General features: G+C 44.0%; 1 protein-coding gene across 4 annotated transcripts in view; it reads right to left on the minus strand.

Moving 5' to 3' along the window:
• Positions 1-1,757: 1,757 nt before the first annotated feature.
• Il2ra (interleukin 2 receptor subunit alpha) overlaps positions 1,758-19,518 on the minus strand; it is a 43,185-nt gene continuing 25,424 nt past the window's right edge. Inside the window, exons 2-9 of one of the 4 annotated variants that reach the window (XR_007104372.1) lie at positions 14,058-14,240; positions 12,525-12,635; positions 10,178-10,393; positions 8,949-9,020; positions 8,578-8,649; positions 7,734-7,800; positions 4,294-4,386; positions 1,758-1,952 (exon numbers count right to left, since the gene is read on the minus strand). Coding sequence is in view for 2 of the 4 variants with exons in the window: in XM_047520974.1 (XP_047376930.1) it covers positions 4,362-4,386; positions 7,734-7,800; positions 8,578-8,649; positions 8,949-9,020; positions 10,178-10,393; positions 12,525-12,635; positions 14,058-14,240 (746 nt within the window). In the remaining 2 variants the exon portion in view is untranslated. Of the gene's footprint in view, positions 4,387-7,733; positions 7,801-8,577; positions 8,650-8,948; positions 9,021-10,177; positions 10,394-12,524; positions 12,636-14,057; positions 14,241-15,689; positions 15,775-19,518 lie in introns of those variants that run through there. The other 3 variants (XR_007104371.1, XM_047520975.1, XM_047520974.1) reach the window with 3 other exon arrangements.

Raw genomic sequence — 19,518 nt, forward strand, 5'->3', positions numbered from 1 at the left:
TGGCCATGCCCAGCCTCCAACAGTAACTTCTTAAATTACCATTTCCTAACACAGAAGGAGTTTGGGCCCGGGTTTGCTCTGAAAAGAGGTGACTCTCTCTAGCAGCCTGTCTGTCTCCAATCAGGGACGTGATTTGCCCTCGCTTCACATAGGGATCTAAGAAAATTTATTGATTTTCAGTTTATACAGTTTTCCAACTCATTGCAAATTCAGTTGTCTACGGGGAGTACATGTTGGGGCACCAATAATCACAGCCCCTATCTGAACGGGCTGACGGCATTTTATAATATAGCTGAGAGAACTCGAGCAATCAATAACCTAACTCAACATAGGTCTGGTAATGTATCAATAACTGCATGCTTCCGGGGAGCTATGCAAGTTTTATGTTCTCAGTGGAATAATGAATGAAGTCTTCAGTAAACTTTAGTGATCTATTTTAAAACTTTAGTAATAATTTTAGTTTTCAAAAACAAAACTTCAGGGTCTCCTAGTAACTCATCTAATAGAACATAAATGGGTCTCCATTAAAACTTCAGGAGGACCTTCCTGGTCCTGTACCATAGACTGAGGACCTTTCTTTGAGAATCATGAATGAGATCAGCATGATTCAAGTATTTTGGTCTCAGGGCCTCTTTTTCATTTTATTAAATGAGATGGAATTCACAAAGATAAATGAACTATTATAAAGTATGTAATCCAGTGACTTTCAGTGTGTTCACAAAGTTACATAATTTCTCTTTAGTTTCAAAACTTATTTTTATCATCCAATACTTTTTATCTCTCTATACCCGTCAAGTAACCCCCACCCCATCCACTGTCTTTACCCACTTGTCCATTATGGATATTTCATGTAGAGGGAATCATATGTGACTTTTGGTGTCTGGTTTCTTTCACGTAGCATAATGTTTTTGAGGATCATCCACACAGTAGCACATATCAATATTTCATTCCTTCCGATGGTTGATTAATATTCCATTGTACAGATATACCATGCAAAAAACATGCTCACCAGTTCAGAGCTAAAGAATGGTCTAAGAGACACAAAATACAGCAAAAACCGAGCCTTTAATGACAATCTTGTGAGATCAGGTGTCTTGGAGGATTGGATGTCTGAGGGGCAAGCACATCCGACAGGGTACAGTCAGTATTTTATCCCCTAGAGCACGAGGTCCTGTCCCCAGTTCCCCATTGTCTGAGTACTGTAGGGTGGACAGTCTTCAAAGGTCTCCTAGGATTTACTTCTCTTGTTGGGTTCTTTAAAGAAATATACCTTTAGTTGTCCCCACCCCTGTTCTTGTGTGGCTGGAAAGTTCCCTTGGATTGAGTGCCTTTTGGCAGGCACACAATATAAATAGTTGTGTACATGTTTTGCTTGGACATGTCTCTTTTGGGAACATGAGTAAGAGTGGAATTGAAGGGTCAGGGAAATTCTACATCTAGTGGTGTGAGGAACCCCCAGCCTGTTTTCCACAGCGGCTGGGCCATTTACTCTCTCCCAATCCTGAATGAGGGCTCTTCTGCTCTTTCTTTTGTTTACAGTCTCCTTGATGGTCGTGAAGGGATATCTCCTTGCAGTTTGAATTTACCTTTCCAAAATGCCTGTGTGATTGATGTGCTTGCTAGTCCTTTGTCAGGCCCTCTCTTTGTTATTAAAAAATGTTAAAGCTATTACAAACTAGGGAGGATCTCAAAGAGAACTTTTGTTTGTGTAGATTCATATCTGTTGATATTCACCATACTTAGAAACTAAAAACAAGAAAAATTTAAAACACTGTTTATTAATTCTTTCATAAACAACAGAAATGAACTCATGATAGGAACTCATCACATGGCATGTAGCTTCTGGAAAGTTCCACTACTTCTGAGCGTGAGCTGAAGAGTCCTCAAAGAGGCCATGTTTGTATTTAAGAGCTTCCAGATGGTTTAAATTTCACTCACTGGAGTGTTGTGACCTTGTGGAGAGATGAAATGTCGTAAATTAAGAGGCTTAAGCTGTATCGGACGATTTAATTGGGCTCCTTTTCCAGCTATTCGTCACTGGCCTCTGTACCCAACCTAGCATTTTTGTGACCACCAGATAAATGTCTGCTAAGCTTCATGGACCTCTGTTAAATTTTCAGACTGAGGATGAGATGGTACTTGGCTCCTATAGGAAATTCCCATGCTTTACTGAAAACTGGAAGATTTCCCTACCGTTTTATAGCTTGCCTGAGGGCCCCACCTACTTTATAGGCACTATAAAATACTTGTGTGATCTCTTTCCACGGGAGGGCCATGTCCTTGGTGAACCATATGCTTTGGGAACTCGCATCGTTAACATGAGTTTGTGTTCCCAGGGCTCGTGTTGGCTCAGGATAAACCATTTTCTTATTTCAAATTTGTTATTTCTATTGTCATGAGCGAGGGAGAGAAAAATAGGTAAATAACATCTTAGACGGATAAGAAAGAAACATTGATATCATAGCTCCCTCTTTCCCAAAACGAGTAAAGATAATACAAGTCAATTTTACTTGAGGAAGAATTTTAAAAAAAATTTTTTTTTAAAAAATTCTGGTCTGAGAGATGCCTCTCAAATTTAGTTTACCCAGAAAACACAAATTTGGGAAAGAAGGGAGGATGGACAAGAAAGTCTACTTTGTACTTGGCATGAATGAAGGAATGAATGAAGGAATGTACAGAAAGAATAGAAAGTAGTTCTTTAATCTGAATCTAGATCCTGCTGAAATCTGTCCATTCTTATTTTGTTATTGATTTATTTTTTGGTACTATGGATTGAACCCAGGGGTGCTTCACCACTGAACTCAGTTTATTTTTTATTTTTTATTTTGAGACAGGGCCTCACTAAGTTGCTGGGACTGGCCTCGAGCTTTCGATCCTCCTGCCTCAGCCTTCCCAGTTGCTGGGATTACCAACATGCACCACCATGTCCTGCCAAACCATATCATTCTTCTGCCTTCCAGAAATGAAAACTGGTTGATAGTTCAAACTTTTTGCAAATCCCATAAAGTCACATGGTGTTCAAACCAGCCAACTGGTTTGAAGACGTATCTCACATGAGGCTGAACAGGAACTTTCACTGAGGCCTTAGCACCTGAAGCTGATGTTTTCAGTAGCAGCTGAGGGTGGGGGTGGGGCACAGGGAGTACACAGTGGTTCTCAGAGTGTAGTCCTTGGACCAGCACCATTAGAATCACCTGGGAACTTGATAGAAATGTAAATCCCAGATCTACTGACAGCAACTCCAGAAGTCAACCCAGCAATCTATTTTAAGAGGGCCTCCAAGCCTTGTGATTTGCTGAGCTTTTTGGTAACATTTGAGGACCAGAGGGACACCTTATCCATAGTAAAATTTTATCAGTATCATCTCCCCCCTTCATTCCTTCTTCTTTCTTTCCTTCCTTCCATGAACATTGAATGTGCTGATCCTTTTCAGTGTTTTTATAATATGTATTAGGAAATATACACATTTGTACATTGTGTGTCTACCAGTAAACTTCAAATTAGTGTAGGCCAAGTTCTGAGTATAATTTATAGCAATCCCAAAGGAACTGACTCTTAAGCCCATTAGAAGGGTACAAGTGAAGCATTTTGGTAATTATAATCCATTATCTGGGACATAGTTTACCCTTCTGTTCCTGACACTGACATTCAATTTTTGAAATTCTCTCAAATCCTCTCCAATATTGAAGCTTCACAATTCCAAGGGTTTAGCTGCCCTGTTTTGTTATTATCCAAAAATTATTCTGCCATAGCTTTTGTTCTTTAGAGATTCAAATCCAAAGCCTCAGGAGAAGGGGTTCACCTTATAGGATTGAGCTAGGCTCATACAGTGTGCTAGTCAGCAGCCTAGAGTTCTTAAAGGCTGTTTAGTAAGCAAAGTGAACATAATGGGCTAGCCGACCCGAGGCTGGGAAAGGATCCACATGTTAAGATCCAGGCACACGGGGTGGCACAGGAGGGAGACTACTCACATTAGTGCTAAGGCTTCACCTGGGATTTCAAACTGGGAAGTTGGGATGAAGTTGACACAAAGTTACTTTGTATCATATGTGTATGGAGAACATTCCATACTGTTCTAGCTTTAATCAACCCATGTCCGGGAAAATAAGCCAGAGAGTTCCTTTTCCCTTTAAAGACTTTGGAAATTCTGGATAGAAGTGGGCAGGTCTCCCCCTTTGATGGTGTAGATTGGCTTGGTGATGCGACGGCAGCTGCCTGATGTTCTGTGATGTGAACCCAGAGCTTCCCAAAAGCCAAGGGGTGCGAGAGATGCCTGCCGAGTGAGCATTTAACCTCTCTGACTTTGCTTCTGCCTCATGACTTCCGTTGGCTGTTCTTGGCTTCTCGCCACTGAGGGTTTTCTAGATGGTTCTTCTACTCTTCTTCCTGTAATGATATAACCCAGTCACAGCCATGTGTAATACAGTGCCAAGGAAAATGTGGTCCTACCTTATACCGACGTGCAGAATATTCTACCTGAGTCCCAACTAAAAGTTAGACCTGCTAACTTTTGATTCTACACCAGGATACCATTACCTTCCTACTCGGTGGAACCTGACCTTGCCACCTTGTCACCCCTCTGGAGACCCAAACTGGCTGCCCAATCTTAGCCTCTGCTCCATGGTTCACTGTTCAATTCAGTGTTCAGCCGGGAGGTCCGAGGCAGAGTCCTGAAGCCCTCCCGTTTCCCCGTTACTCCAGAGGCAGAGGCTGAGTGGGTCTGAGGGAGTGAAGAACAGGAGGGGCTCTGCTTTGTGGCTAACCTCCAAGGGACATATTACCCAAGATCTTCACTTTACATTTCCTTCTAGGACACAGTGGCCTCAGGGTCCCACTATCACACACAACTGCAACCTGAGGGTCCTCTCTGACTCATTCCTGACTTCCCCCCAGCCAACAAATCCTCTAGCTGGTCCTCCTTTGTGCATTTATGGATAATCCCCCTTCCACCCTCACCCCCATCCCCATCTTTTAACATGGAGCCACTGACCTAGTCAAGCTTTTATCACCTCCCATGTGGATTTGTTCCCCTGGATTCTAATCAAGCTGCCACCTGAATTGCCCACTGTAAATGTGTCCTCTGCAGGGTGGTAGTGCCATTTAAAAGGCCAGGGTTACCACTCACCCCTGAAGTAAGGCATTGTGGGGGTCTCTTGCTCTCAGCCTAGCTCCATCTTCTGTGACCTGGTTGGCCCATCCCTTCTGCATGGCCCCCTTCTTGTCCCTGCCTCTTTCACTTGACACCAGTTGCTCAAGACCATGGCTTCTTCCAAAGCCATGATCCGTTATCAACCGTCTCATACCCCACGACCTTTCCTCCCACTCCCTCTGCCCACTCCCGCCTTTCTTTGCCCAGCTGTTGACATCTCAGGCACCCTCGGCACTAAAGGTGTCCCTTCCCTTTGCTCCTGCCACATCTCTGCCTTAGACTTAAAAATTTTATTTCAAGTTGGGTGTTTTCTTGTGTGTTTTGTTTTTTCCTCTCTTCCTGTCTCCACTGCTCCTAGGAGCAGGGCTGTGTTGTATTCATCTTTGGGTCCCTGGCACAGTGCCCAAAACCCAGGAGTAGTTCTCTAAAGGTTTTTGTATCTACCTGGAGGACAATGGTTGCCAAATATGATTAATAATACTAACCAACTGTGCTGAGTGATTTGCATGAATCTAAACTCCCAGTTTCTGATCAGCATTGTCCTACGGGATTTGCCGCAGTGTTGGAAATATTTTTCTTCTGTGTTGTCCAGTAAGGTAGCCATATGTGGCTAGTGAAGACTGGAAGGGTGGTTAATGTGACCAAGGAACTGACTTTATTTATTTATTTATTTTCTTAGTAGTAGAGTTGGAACCCAGGGCCTTATGTGAGGCACATGTACTACCACCGAGCTATATCCCTAACCTTTTTATTTTAATTTGAGGCCAAATCTCACTAAATTGCCCAGACTGGACTCAAACTTAAGATCTCCCTGCCTGAGCCTCTAAAGTAACTGGGATTACAGGCATGTGCCACCATGCCTGGCCCAAGGAATTGACTTTTTAATGGTATTTAAATTATTTAAGCTTAAACTTAAATATCTGTAGGTGTCTAGAGGCTGCCATATTGGACCGTACGGTTTTTTACTTTTCCCAGTCCTTACTGAGCTCACAAGAACATCTGGTTACTCCCTACCTTGCTTAGGGTTTCACAGGGCAAAGCTTTGAGCAGAGGTATGCTAGGAATGTCTAACGACAACCCTCTGAAAAACTTTGCCTGTTTCCATTGTATGGTATTCCCATCATGCTTAGCATCCAGCTGCCCATGTGACATCCCTGGACACAGAGGTAGGGACAGATGCACATAGCACACCATCCTGTGGTATTTCCATGATGCAGGTACAGTAGATGGGAACTGCCCTGAGAGCAAAAGATCACAGTGAAATGTAGTAAAATAATTAGGAAGTGATCAGTTTTATTTATTGCCCTTGTTTTTAATATAATTTATTTAATTGTTACCTTATACTCTTTCATGTTCAAGAACAGCTGTGCTTAAAAACTAGTTCATAGGGCTGGGGGTGTATGTAGCTCAGTGGTAATGAGCTTGCCTAGCGTGTTCAACGCCCTGGGTTTGGTCCCTATCACTGCTAAACAACAACAACAAAACAAACTGTCCAAAAAGAAAAATCTCTGAAAATTTAACCAGTGTGAGCCTGCTGTAACACATTGCTGGTTCCTGGTAATTTCTTTAAAACAATCAGAAATGAGCCTCAGCAACTTAATAAGATGCTGTCTTAAAATAAAAAAAAATAAAGGACTGGGGTCGTAGCTCAGCAGTAAAGTGCCCCTGGTCTCAATCTCTAGTACCACAAAAATAAATAAATAAAATTTCTGGCTGAGATGCCATGATCTTTCAGTAAATTAAATGTAGAATATCTTTTTAACCACAAGGGGGCACCATCAGATGAGCTTTAGATTCTAGGTAGTAGGATTTGGCGACAAGCTCTCTTGAGCTGGGGGGTCATTTTGAGATTTATGTTTGAATCTTTCCAGATACTGTAATCCTGGGAGGTCTTGTGGGAACTCAATTTCACGCAGTCCTTTACTTCACTACATAAACTCTGCACTGAGGGCTTTTGGTTTTTCAGTTACCAAATGGAAAGTTCCTTGCCAAGTACTCAGCTTGAGGAGGGAGAAGACCTAACAATATCTCAGACACTTGACATACTTCACCTCCTATAATCCTGAAATAATATCTTAGGGAAACAGGGTGGCTGCCAGGTCTGTGGATAATTCCTTATACGATAACCCTGAAGGGCTTCTCATTTGCATTGGGATAATTCATACTTTTTTAGTTCACATGAGGAGAGTTAAGAGTGTTTTGGGGGCAAATGACCTCTAAAAATTGGAGGGAACCTGCTTCAGTTAGGTGGGATAAGTAAAGAATCTAAGGGCTTTGGGTTTTGAGGGGTGGATCCATGTCTTCCCAGGTCTTACTTGGGAGTTTATGTCAGGGTGGGCCAGAGTGGACTCTGGCAGGTGGGGATGCCCTGGACCCTCGGAGAGCGACACAGTGGGTCTTACAGTCTAGTCTCTAAAGGGAGAGGGGTAGATAGACTTTTCTCAAAATGGTTTCTTCTTAATTCTTAACACTCTTGGTCTAGTCCACAGCCCTGGTCAGTGCTTATGCTGCTGTTCCAGGGACCAAACTTTGGGACGCTTTCCCTGCTCTAGGTGACAGCTTTCCTTAACAATGTTGGACTCACCATCTCCGCTGCCAGGTGAGTCCACTCAGAAAGAGGATGCTGATCAACAGGAAAACACAGCCGGCCACTGTCAACAGAGAGGGCATTCAGCAGGGTTGTGCTGGGGCAGGGTGTTGGGCCAGCAGAAGCTGGGTCCCCAAAACTGGGGAGAAGGTGCCCCAGTTGAGCAAGAGCCTCCTGAAGGCTGGGCACTGCAGTTTCTGCCCTCCCTTCTCAGAACACAGGTTCCACTCCTGCAGATTTCTTAGGAGGCTCAAGGTGGACAAGGGCCAGGTGGGCCTGGAAGGAGCGCCTCTAGGGAAAGGAACTGAGACTTCTCCTCTGGGGCAAACTGACAGACCAGCACTCAGAAGGGCTGAGATCAGGCCTCACCTAAGGAGGCTGCGAGTGAAGTCTGTGTCTGGTGAAAGAATCATTGAAACAGAAGATAAAGGAGAGGTTCATGGGTCACTCTTGAACCTGTTCATATTTTCCAGCTGCTGGTTTATGGAGGTTCTGGAGTTAGCCGTATTCAGTTGTCGAGGCAGAGGTAAACTCCAAAGCCTGTTTTTGCCTTCTACCAGGAACAACTGCAGTGTGTATGCAGCTGTTTTCTCTCCCTGGCCTCTCGCTGGCTCCTGGCATGGGGTTTTGCCCTTTCAGACCCCCTAAAGAGGAACAGGGTGGGCCTGGCTTGAGAATTAACTCACAGCCTACTATCCCTGATTCTTGGGTAATGTTAGTATCTGGATTTGCCTTTAACCTTATTAACATTACGTAGTGTGAGGAGAGGGTCATTTAAACCAGCCAATCAACCTGTCCATGTCTGGTGCATTTTGTCCACAAAGAAAATGACATGACCCACCTACTATCTGGTACTCCATTGTAAATATGAACGTCTCCATGGTTGTCGCTACTTCTGAGTGTTGTTGGAAATCTGTGAAAAAAGGGGTGGGGGAGACATTTGGTTGGTGGCAAGTAGAGCACTTCACCAGGCTGGGGAGCAGGGGGCGGATGCTTGGTCCCTCTGCCTGGAGACCTCGGCCCTGTGGTTCCTCTTTCTGACACCTGCTTTGGGGGTGTGCAGGTTGCTGAGGCGTGCCCCTGCTCTGGAGGAGAGGGGAGGAAGCCAGGGTTGGCTTCTCCTGACCCTGCCCATCTGCCAGAGAGGCTTGCATCAGGTGGACTGTCTGCCCTTTCCTGATCGGGCTTTAATGGCCAAGCGTCTCTGCATACCTGTTGTGGTGATGGTGTGGGAAGCCTCACTCTCAGGAAGAGCATCTGTGCTTGCTTGAGTGTCCACTTCACCTGAGAGAGAGAGAAAGTGTTGCCTGCAGGGCCCCAGGTGGGGAGGTGGGAGTTGCCGCTCCTGCACCTGCGCCCCACAGCTGACCCCAGATGTGCCTGCTGAGGCATGACTCCTGGTGTGGCCACATCTCTGGGGATGGCACACCACACAGTTTCACATCAGGGTCACTGGGAAGCAGGTAAGTGGCTGCAGCAGAGCAGGTGATGGACAGCAGATCCTGGCTATCCGTGGAACTGCGAGCAGCGACTTCTCCCCAGTCTCCCGGTTCAGCCTTGGCTTCCACCTTTGACTCGGAAATGGGTGATAATAACACAAGCACTGTGAACCATCGAATGGAGGGGAAATGCACACAGTGATAGCTTTCCTCTTTGACAGGTCCTCCTTTCCTTCCCAGTGTCATTGTTCCAGGTTGGGGTCAGTTATTCAGACCCTGCTGCAGGAAATAATGGGCATGCTCTGGCCGTCAGGGTGGCTCAAGGGAAGCAGGCCGTGGGAAAGAAAGAGCAACCCCAGAAAACCCCGGAGGAAGTCATGGGGCACGAGAAACCGTGGTGAGCAAAGAAACCAGGAACTCTCATGGGTGAATGTGGAAGGAGTCAGATTTCAGAACACATAGCTGAAGACCTCAGGTTAGGCAGGTGGAACGTGTGCAAGAGCGTGCATGCACATGCTCTCGCTTGAGCGCACCCCTTCTCTGCACATTTGCACTTTTATCAAAGCTCAGGTGGGGACTTACACAGGAAGGAGCCTGGTAACATGGAGCACTTGCCAAATGACAGATTTACATCATAAATCAGTGAAAGGAAAACGCACGTGGGCGGCAGGTTGAGGTTTGGGTAGCTTGGGGAAGTAGTGGACTTTCAGGATCAGCTAGACAAAGGGCAGCATTATTGCCCTGAGCCGCATCCCCCTGCTTCGGGACGCTTGAGAGAACTTCTTCTTCCATCTCTGACTGTTCATCCCCACCCTGGGCACAGGGCCACCCGAGGCAAAGGGGCCTTCAAGATCTCATTCTCTTTTTTAGAATGAGTAGAAACTGAGGCCCAGGGCTTCAAGGGGTTTACCCAAGGTCACGTGGCAGGTCAAGTCAGGAATCCCACCCTGGTCAGCCAGAGGGAGAGAGCAAGGGAGTGGACCCAAGAGAGGAGCCACCTACCTGAAAACGGATGGGGCTCGTTTTCATCCAGGCACGTGAGATGGGGTTGGGTCCACCTCGTCTTTCCACCGATCATTTTGCAGACGCTTTTGAAAGGGCCACTCCGTAGGGCCTTGTACCCCTGGATGCACTGGTAGTAAAGTGCCTGCCCCACCATGAAATGATAAGTTCTCTTTGTGTCTTCATGTTCCCACGCAGGGGGCTCTCTGCATTGACCTGGAAGAGAGACGGTTGGTTCTCAAGGCAAGTTGGGGAAAGCATTGCAAATACATCCAGGTGGCCTCTTGCTAGAGACTGGGACTTGGTGCTTTTTCTTTTGTTTGTTTGTTTCAATCAACCAGCAGGGATTGAAAATGTCCCTATGTCGGGAACCTTGCTAGGCACTGTGGGGTGGCCCAGAGACCCAGTCACTCCTGCAAGGGTTGGACAGTCCATAGGGTAAGAACTATGAAGGCAGAGGGTGGTAAGGACCGTAGACATGCAGCAGACTCTTGTTGGGGACACAGGGGAATGAGTCATTTATTCTGACTGATGCGAACCCAGATGAGGAAGTGTCTGAACCGGTTCCTGGAAGGTAGCGAGGACTTTGAGAAGTAGAAGGGATGGAAAGGACACACTTAGCTCAGAGGTCAGGGCAGGCTGAACCCAAGGTAGAGACACCTTGGATTTCTGCTGAAGAAGTAAGGAAATACATCCCTGAATGCCAGCTGGTGACCAGGGAAAAAGCCAAAGGCCAGGAGGAACGGAGAGAATCTCAAAAAAATGGAGCATAAACCCTGATCAAACCATGCTTGCAGCTTGACCCACATGAATCCTATTGAGACTTCTAAGATCCCCTACGCCCACTTTATATACACTGCTACAACCCAGGACTGGTTGGCCTTTGACCTCAGAGATCACATTCTGTTCTGATTTAATCTCAGAATTCCACATCCACTGTCCTCAGACTGATCATAAAGAACTGTGTGTACCTTCTAACCCAAGACTATGAAACTTCACATGTCATGAACTTCCAGATGCTCCATAAGCCTCAGTACCCCAAGTACCCTAGATAAGTCCTCCGATACTGCAAGAAGCCGAATGACCCTGTCCCCAGCTGACTTCTGACCTTGCAAATCTTGACTAAACTTGAGTTTTAATCTCAGAATAAAATGTTCCTTAAAGGACAATAAAATCCATCACTGTCTGAGCCTGTTTGAATTGTGTTTGCTTCTTTCAAATGAAAACATGCGAACTATGACATTCATGAAGCATCCCTCTGCCAGAGCCAGCTGGTTGTCTCTTGCGTAAGGACAACCCACACTGACTTCTGAAACCATTCAATAATTGTGCGGGCAACATGGGGGAAGTAGAACAAAGCACACATTCGATGTGTTTGGAAACCGCAGTGCAGCCCAAAGTCAGAGAGCAAAGGGAAAAACCACCATGGTGCATCAGTGTCCCTAGACTGGCCTCCCTTCCCCCATAATGGAAGCAATAAACAAATTCAGTCATTTAAAATAAGTAGTCAGTAGAAAGACCCCTCATCTAATCCAGGAGACCTGGGATCTTACTCCAGTCCTATTATGTGAGCACTTTTCACTTCTTGTTGCCTCCATTTCTTTAGTAAATTGAAGAAATACTTTCTGCTCTCTGACTCACCAGGCTGTGAGGCTCAGATGAGATTATACACAATATGGGAAGGTTCTTTGTAGGGCTATAAAATGAGCAGAGGACAAATGGGTCTTTGTGTGGCAAAGCTCAGGTGTTCCTAGTGGGCTCCATTTCCAGGCATCATGCCTTCATGGAAGCATATTCACTTGGCAGGCTGAGCTCACTCATCTCCTGCTCATTAGCGAGGAGAGGCTCCTCTGGAGCCTGTAAGCATCATCAGGATAGCACAGCACATTCTATAACTCCATCCTGTAAGAAACACCTGGACAAAAATTGTTTTGTTTGTAATTCATCATCTTGTACTTAAGAGAAAACCAGAGGATTTCCTGGAGGGCAGGAACTGTTGTCTCACTCATGTTTGGGCCTTCTGTTGGCAGTGCCTGGCACACAGTTAGTCCCAACACGTGCTTTTGAATTGGATTGAATTGAACCTAGTACAGTTCTATTTGGCCAGTTCCCAAATCACAGCCCAGGTTGGCTGCTGTAAGGGCGGCCTGAGATGCTGAGCACACAGCCTGCCAATGTTAAGTGAAGGTTCTTGTCCAAATGATGTCCTGAGAAGAGAAAGACATGCACACACTTATGGACAGTGGGTGGGACTTAATTCCCTCCTTTCGGGAAACATGTCATTCCCAGGCAAGAGAAGGTCAGCTCCCAAGAGTCGGCTAGACAGTTGCTCAGATGCATCGCTTACCTGGAAGGTTCACTTGGTCCACAGGCTGAAATTGGCTTTGCATTTCTGTGTTTTTCCCTTCTTTCTGTTCTTCAGGTTGAGGAGTAACTTGTTTCCCTGTGTTCCCAGGGTCTAGAAGATATGAGATGAGTACAGCAAACAGCTTCACAAATACTTAAAATAGAACCCACAGGCACCTCTCGGTGCCTGTGATGCGTTCAGCAATATCTTGGTGCTGGTGTTGCATAGATGAGCCAGGGCAAGCCCTCCCTTGGGTAGGCCGGGCTGTAGCTGGCCCTGCGGGAGCCTCTACATATTCATGTACGTAATGACAAGGCCTACAACATGTTCCTGGAACAAATCAAGGGTTTTCTGGTGGATAATCCTTTTTGTTCATGTGTGTCTCACTAAAAGGGATCCTTTCTTGCTATTGGGTCTGTCAACGTTGTACATAGGTGTTATGGTTTGGATGTGAGGTGTCCCCCAAAAGCTCATGTGTGAGACAACGTAAGAAGGTTCAGAGAAGAAATGATTGTGTTTTGAGAGTCTTAACCTAATCGGTGAATTAATCCCAGATGTGATCAATTGAAGTGGTAGGGTGTGGCTGGAGGAGGTGGGAATTGGGGTGTAGCTTTGGGGTAGATATTTTGTATCTGGAGAGTGGAGTCTCTCTCTGCTTCCTGATGATGTGAGCTCCTTCCCTCTGCCACACTCTTCCACCATGATGTTCTGCCTCACCTCGAACCCCAAGGAATGGAGCTGGCCTTCTATGGACTAAGACCTCTGAAACTGTGAGCCCTCAAATAAACTTGTTCTCCTTTAAAATTGTTCTGGTCTTGCATGGGAATGGCCACTCCGACATGCCATTGTGCATACCCTTGTAGTCACAGCAGTGAAATGGCTAAGACATTGGGTATGCGTGATGGTATGTGGGAGTGGCCTGACTCCACCACCCAGTGAACCCTTCATTCCCCTAGCGCAATTCAAATCCTTACGATTGGACAGGTGCAATCTTAAAGCAATGGCAAGAAGACTCCTCCTATAACACCCCTCCCTGTCGTGAAGAGTTTGGCAAAGGAGTTGCACAGGAGCACCCCAATGAGGTGGGGGTCAGGACTCCAGCTTAGAATGAGGCAGACATCTGCTGGGAAACCAGGAGGTGCTTCAACAGAGCAGCGATCTTCCGACTTCACAGTCGTTTCACTGACCCCCACAATCGCCGAACAAATCCACTACTTTCAGCACATTCTAATATCACAGGGTGGCTGTGAGGCCTAGTGCAAAATAGGGCTTTGTGAGAGAGCTTTTGGGATTCAAGGAGAAGGGCAACAGCAGAATGACAGATCGATCTAGGCTTAGAAAGCCCAGAAGAGTTCTTAGAACTGGTAGACACTTACTAAGCATTTGTTTAATGAGTGATCATTTCATAAACCTCTAGCGTGAGTGATCCCATAGATCAGGCTGGCCACTTCTTGTCAGCAAGACAAAAGCTGGATTCTGTCTCATTCTATCCTGCAGTTGTCTTTCCCTTGGTTTACAAAAGGAACTACTTACAAGAGCTTACACACTGGCACTTGTTTTCCCAGGAAGAGTTTCCTGTACAAAGCATGTAGGGAGACCCGTTTTGTATTCTGCGGAATCCTCTCTTGCATTCACAGGTTAACATGGTGCCATTCACGTAGGCCAAGGCTTTGAAGGTGGCAAAACGGATCTCTAGTGGTTCATTATCGCAAAACTCTGCAAAGAGAGAGAAGTGGGTCGTGACTTCAGGAGGCCCTGGCCAGACCTCACGTATTTGATCACGCAATGACTTAATCTCATATTCCTTCACTGCTTAAAGGATTTATATACACTCCACTTTTTCCTAGAAAGGAAGCAAGTCTGCCACAGCTGTTTAGAAATCTTTGTATGAGACATGGTTTAGGAGTTTTCACTCAAGTTACTCTCCAAAGTAAAATCAGTAAATACTAAAAGAGTAAAAAATTAATGAGGTTTTATTTTGAATTTGCCTCCTGTTTAGCAAATACACACAGGGAGAGGACTGTCAAGGAATGTGAGGAAAGGAGAGGAAAAAGACAAATTAGTTTAACTGAGGAACTAAATGTGTTAATGCAAGATGCTTTCCAGGAACTGAGAAACATCAGGTTTTGTATAGTTAATGATTCTGCACCATTTTTGGAAGAAATCAACATAAATGCTCCACTTAATGTCTGGCATGTGGGAGATGTAATTCTCACTTACCTGCCCACCATTGACTTACTGACTATCTTTTGGGTTAAGGCTCTCATAACCCAATCATTTCACCTCTAAACCTTCTTGCATTGTCTGACACATGAGCTTTTGGGGGATACCACCCACACCTGTCAATCTTCTCTGGAAATACCTCATAGACACCCAAAAGAGTGCTTCCATCAGTCCATTCCAGTTGATATCCAAAAATAACCCTCTTTTCATACCATGAAGACCTTATCCCTCAGTTCAAAAAATGGATACTGATGTCCCAGTAAGGACATGAGGAACAGTGGCCCAACACCCAACTACTGAGGGGGAATCTGGTCCTTGCCTAATCAGAAAAAATGATTCCCTTGCATACTTTGCAACAAGTTCTTCTGATTCAAGAGATTGGGTTATTATTAACATGCCACAGATTGAATAAAGGAAGCTGATGGAGGGATGGCAGGGACGTGAAGAGGCAGGGAAGCAGCAGTCTCTAGCATAGCAGGGTCTGTCCATTCGTGGGAACATTCGTGTTGGTGATCAGGCCTGGCTGCTCTAGTCCTGGCTGTTGGTTGGCCCATTGCTTAGTGTGAGGGTTATTTTTGGATATCAACTGGAATGGACTGATGGAAGCACTCTTTTGGGTGTCTATGAGGTGTTTCCAGAGAAGATTGGCAGGTGTGGGTGGTATCCCCCAAAAGCTCATGTGTCAGACAATGCAAGAAGGTTTAGAGGTGAAATGATTGGGTTATGAGAGCCTTAACCCAATCCATGAATTAATCCCCTGATAAGGGTTAACTTGGTGTAACTATAGGCAGGTAAGATGTGGCTGGAGGAAGTGGGTCACCGGGAATGTGCCTTTGGGATATATATTTTATCCCTGGTTAGCAGAGTCTCTCTATGCTTCCTGTATGATGTTTTGAACCTCTTGCTTCCACCACCTACTTCTGCCATGATGTTCAGTCTCACCTCCAGCCTAGAGGAATGGAGCTGGTTGTCTACGGACGGAGACCCCTGGAACTGTGAGCCACAAATAAACTCTTCCTTCTTCAGTTGCTCTTGTCTGGTCTTTTGGTTGCAGCAATGAAAAAGCTGATTAGAACAGTGGGTCAGAAGAGTGAGAGGGGACGAGTCACCCTTCCTGGGGCCAGCACTATGCCATTAGCTGGAACTCCAGATGGCACAGGAAGCAGAAGGGGGAAAGAGTTCCCTCTCCCTCTCCCTCTCCTCCTCTCCCTCTCTCTCTCTCTCTTTCTGGCACAGTGAACACATTTTCTGCTGTTGCTGCTCTTGAATATCAGACTCCAGGTTCTTTAGCCTTTGAACTCTGGGATCCGCACCAGAGGTCCTTCAGAGGTTTGTGGACCTTCAGCCTGAGAGTGGAGGCTGTGCTGTTGGTCTCCCTGATTCTAAGGCTCCTGCTTCTTGGACTGCTCCGTAGTGTGCAGATGGCCATCTTGCAACTATTCACCCTCTGTGATCCATATGAGCTAATTTCCTGATGCATTCACACACGTGTGCACACGCACACATACACACTTTTCTGTTGGTTCTGTTTCTTTAGCGAGTCCTCACTAATACCCTTTTTAATCACTCAGGCTAAAGTGAAGTTTTTCTGCCCTTATGATGTCCAGTATGTTGTCATTCGGAAGATCACACCATACAGTGGCGCAGGCCTCCTCTGATTCCCCTGAGAACTGAAGCTGGGGAGAACTTGGACAGGTTGGCCTATCTCTAACGAAGAATGTACTAAACAAAAGCAATTTAAATAGGCTCACAGGGCCAGCAATAATAGTGGAATAAATACGACAAACACTCAATAAATTCTGATCATCTTCATAACAAAGCAAGAAAAGTAGCGTAGTAGAAAGGGGAGAAAATTGGGTTTGTAAATTCAGGCAAATTGACCTCTTACCAGGTAATGAAGTAAGTCTCAAAAAATGTCAAAAAATAAGTATCATAGAGATTCATTTTCTAACCACAACGCAATGAAATCAGAAGTCAAGAACAAAAACCCACACATTTTAAAAAGAAAATTGAAAGTTTCTAAATTCTAGCTCTGCCAGCTTACTAGATTCATAGATTCATTGTTTTTACTTCTCTAAGACTCTGTTTCCTGTTCTGCGATTGGTGTGATGATAATTATTTTATTGACATAAAAATTACATGGATAACACACCAGGGTAACGGTTACTCTAAACAGTCAATAGAGACAGACCCTAAAAATTAAACTGTGAAGTTTAACTCCTGCGAAAAGGTATCTCTACTGTCTGTATAGTTGGTACTACTTGCTGGCACTTATCAAAATACAATCCAACATTTCAAAGTGCCAGAAGGCAAATCTTTTGCTAAGACAAGACATAGGTGATATCAGAAAAACCAGTAAGGATTGGCTCCCAGCCATGGCAGTGTAACTAGGACCAAACTTACCTTTCTGCTAAAAACACCTATACACCAAATGTGTGCAGCAGGGGTTTCAGGTATCAAGTGACAGGCAGTTCAGGGCTACATTATTTCAGAGAAGGCTAACACATGATGTGAACCCACAAGTGCATGAATTTCTTCCTGGGGCATTTTCCTCTCATGCAGCAGCAAAATGGAGTCCAGGCACTGTGGTGGCTTCTCTGACTTGGTATGACTGGGATCTGTGGGGTGGACCCTTGGAGAGGAAGACACTGAACAAAGGGGACCCAGAATGATGGGGGACAGGTTCTTAGCCAAGATCTGGTTTGCACATGAACAGGAAAGGATGCCTGAGACCACGCGCTGACTGTCTATTGGGAGATCTGAGAGAAAAGTAGTTACACCAAATTTTATTTATAAAAAAAAAAAATCTGACCTATGGGCTATAGTTTTCTGATCCTTCTCTAGAAGAAAAGAATTTCCTAGAATAAATTTCAAAGACCCACCTTTACAAAGACAAAACCAAGCCTGCCAGACAGGAGGACACACTATCCCTCTGACCAAAATTCAACACCTGTTAGAGTATTAATACCTGTTAGAGGGCAACATCGTCATCCACACTGTCTATGGTCTGACTCATAATACCTAGTAACCTAAAAAAAATATAGATATGCGAAGAAACAGAAAATGTGGCCCACTTTAAAAAAATAGAAACAAATCCTAAAATGATCCAGATTTTGGAATTTTAACAGATGAGGAGTTTAGAACAACTATTTAAAATATTTTCCATCAGTGAGCACATTTACTATAACTAAAGAAAAAGCAACCCTCATAGCTTCATAGCTATGACCTGAGTATTGGCTACCATTTATTTTCATAGAGTTTCAATGAACAAAGTCATGCTCACTTATTTACATCTTATCTATGGCTGCTTTACAACTGCAGTGGAAGAACCAAATAGTAGCAATAAGGATTGTATGACCAGTTGGCCTATTTATATTTTTACCCTTTAAAAAAATCATGAATTTGGAAAATGGTTAAATGATAAATGGTAAATGATATCTTAGCAGATAAATGAAAACTATATATATTAAAAAAATGAACTGAAAAGCAGAAATGAACTCAACCATAGATTGAGGGCAAATTAATAGAAATTTTCTGAACTGATGGGCACAAAATAAAAAATAGAGATGGGAATTGAACAGACCTTCAGTGGCCTTTGGAACAATATCAAATTGTCTTACATCCATTTAACTGAAGTCCCAAAGGGAGATAAAAGAAAGAATGGAGCACAAAAATTATTTGAGGAAATAATGGCCAGATATTTCTGAATTTGATGACAAACATTGATTTAAAAATCCAAGATGTTCATTACACCAAGCAGGATATACATAAAGATAAGCACATTTATGCACATCATAGCAAAACTGCTAAAAACCAAAGAAAATGAGAAAATATTAAAAGTGGTTTGAGAAAGAGGACACATGCATAGATGGGAAAGTAATGAGTAATGACTGACTTTTCAGAGAAACAATGGAAATAAGAAGAGAATAGGACAACATATTCAAAGTTTTAAAAGAAAAAAAGGCCTGTCGGCCTATAATTCTACTTAGAGAAAAAATTCTTCAAAAATGAGAGTGGGGGCTTAGTCGGTAGAGTGCTTGCCTCTCATGCACAAGGCCCTGGGTTCAATCCCCAGGACCAAAAAAAAAAAGAGAGAGAGAGTGAAGCTAATATATTTTCAGGTAAGAGAAAGTTTAGGGAATTGTTACAGCACCTCACAGTATTTTAAAAAGAAAGTGCTAAGGCAATTTTTTAAGCTACAGAGAAATTATCTAGAAATGTAAATTTACTGTAAATAATATTGAGCACTAGTAAATGTTTAGGTATATGAAAATACCATCTTTTTATTGAAAGACAAAGACAACTTTTAAAATAAAATAATAGACTGGGCTTCGTGGCTCACACCTGTAATTCCAGCAACTCAAGAGGTTGAAGCCAACCTCAGCACCTTAGTAAGACTCCCAGCAACTTAGTAAATATCTCTATCAAGATGAAAAATTTTAAAAAGAGGTAGGAAATTGACTCTTAATTCTGATATCATGCATGAAATGGTATAAGTAAATTATGATAATGAGAATAAATTCTGAATAGCCTGGAGAACCACCAAATAATAAAATAATACAAATAGTGTATCTTTAAAGGTAATAGAAGACATAGAGTAATTCTTATATATATATATGTATGCATATATATACACTCACAGTGTACATGTATATATGTATATTCACATTGTGTATGTATACACATATATGTATATACACAGATTTTTTTTAGGCAAAATAAGGAGAGAAAAGGAAGACTAGAGTAAAAAGACTACAAAAAGACTACAACT

This window comes from Sciurus carolinensis, chromosome 12 (genome assembly GCF_902686445.1).
Source record: "Sciurus carolinensis chromosome 12, mSciCar1.2, whole genome shotgun sequence".
Taxonomy (NCBI): Eukaryota; Metazoa; Chordata; class Mammalia; order Rodentia; family Sciuridae; genus Sciurus; species Sciurus carolinensis.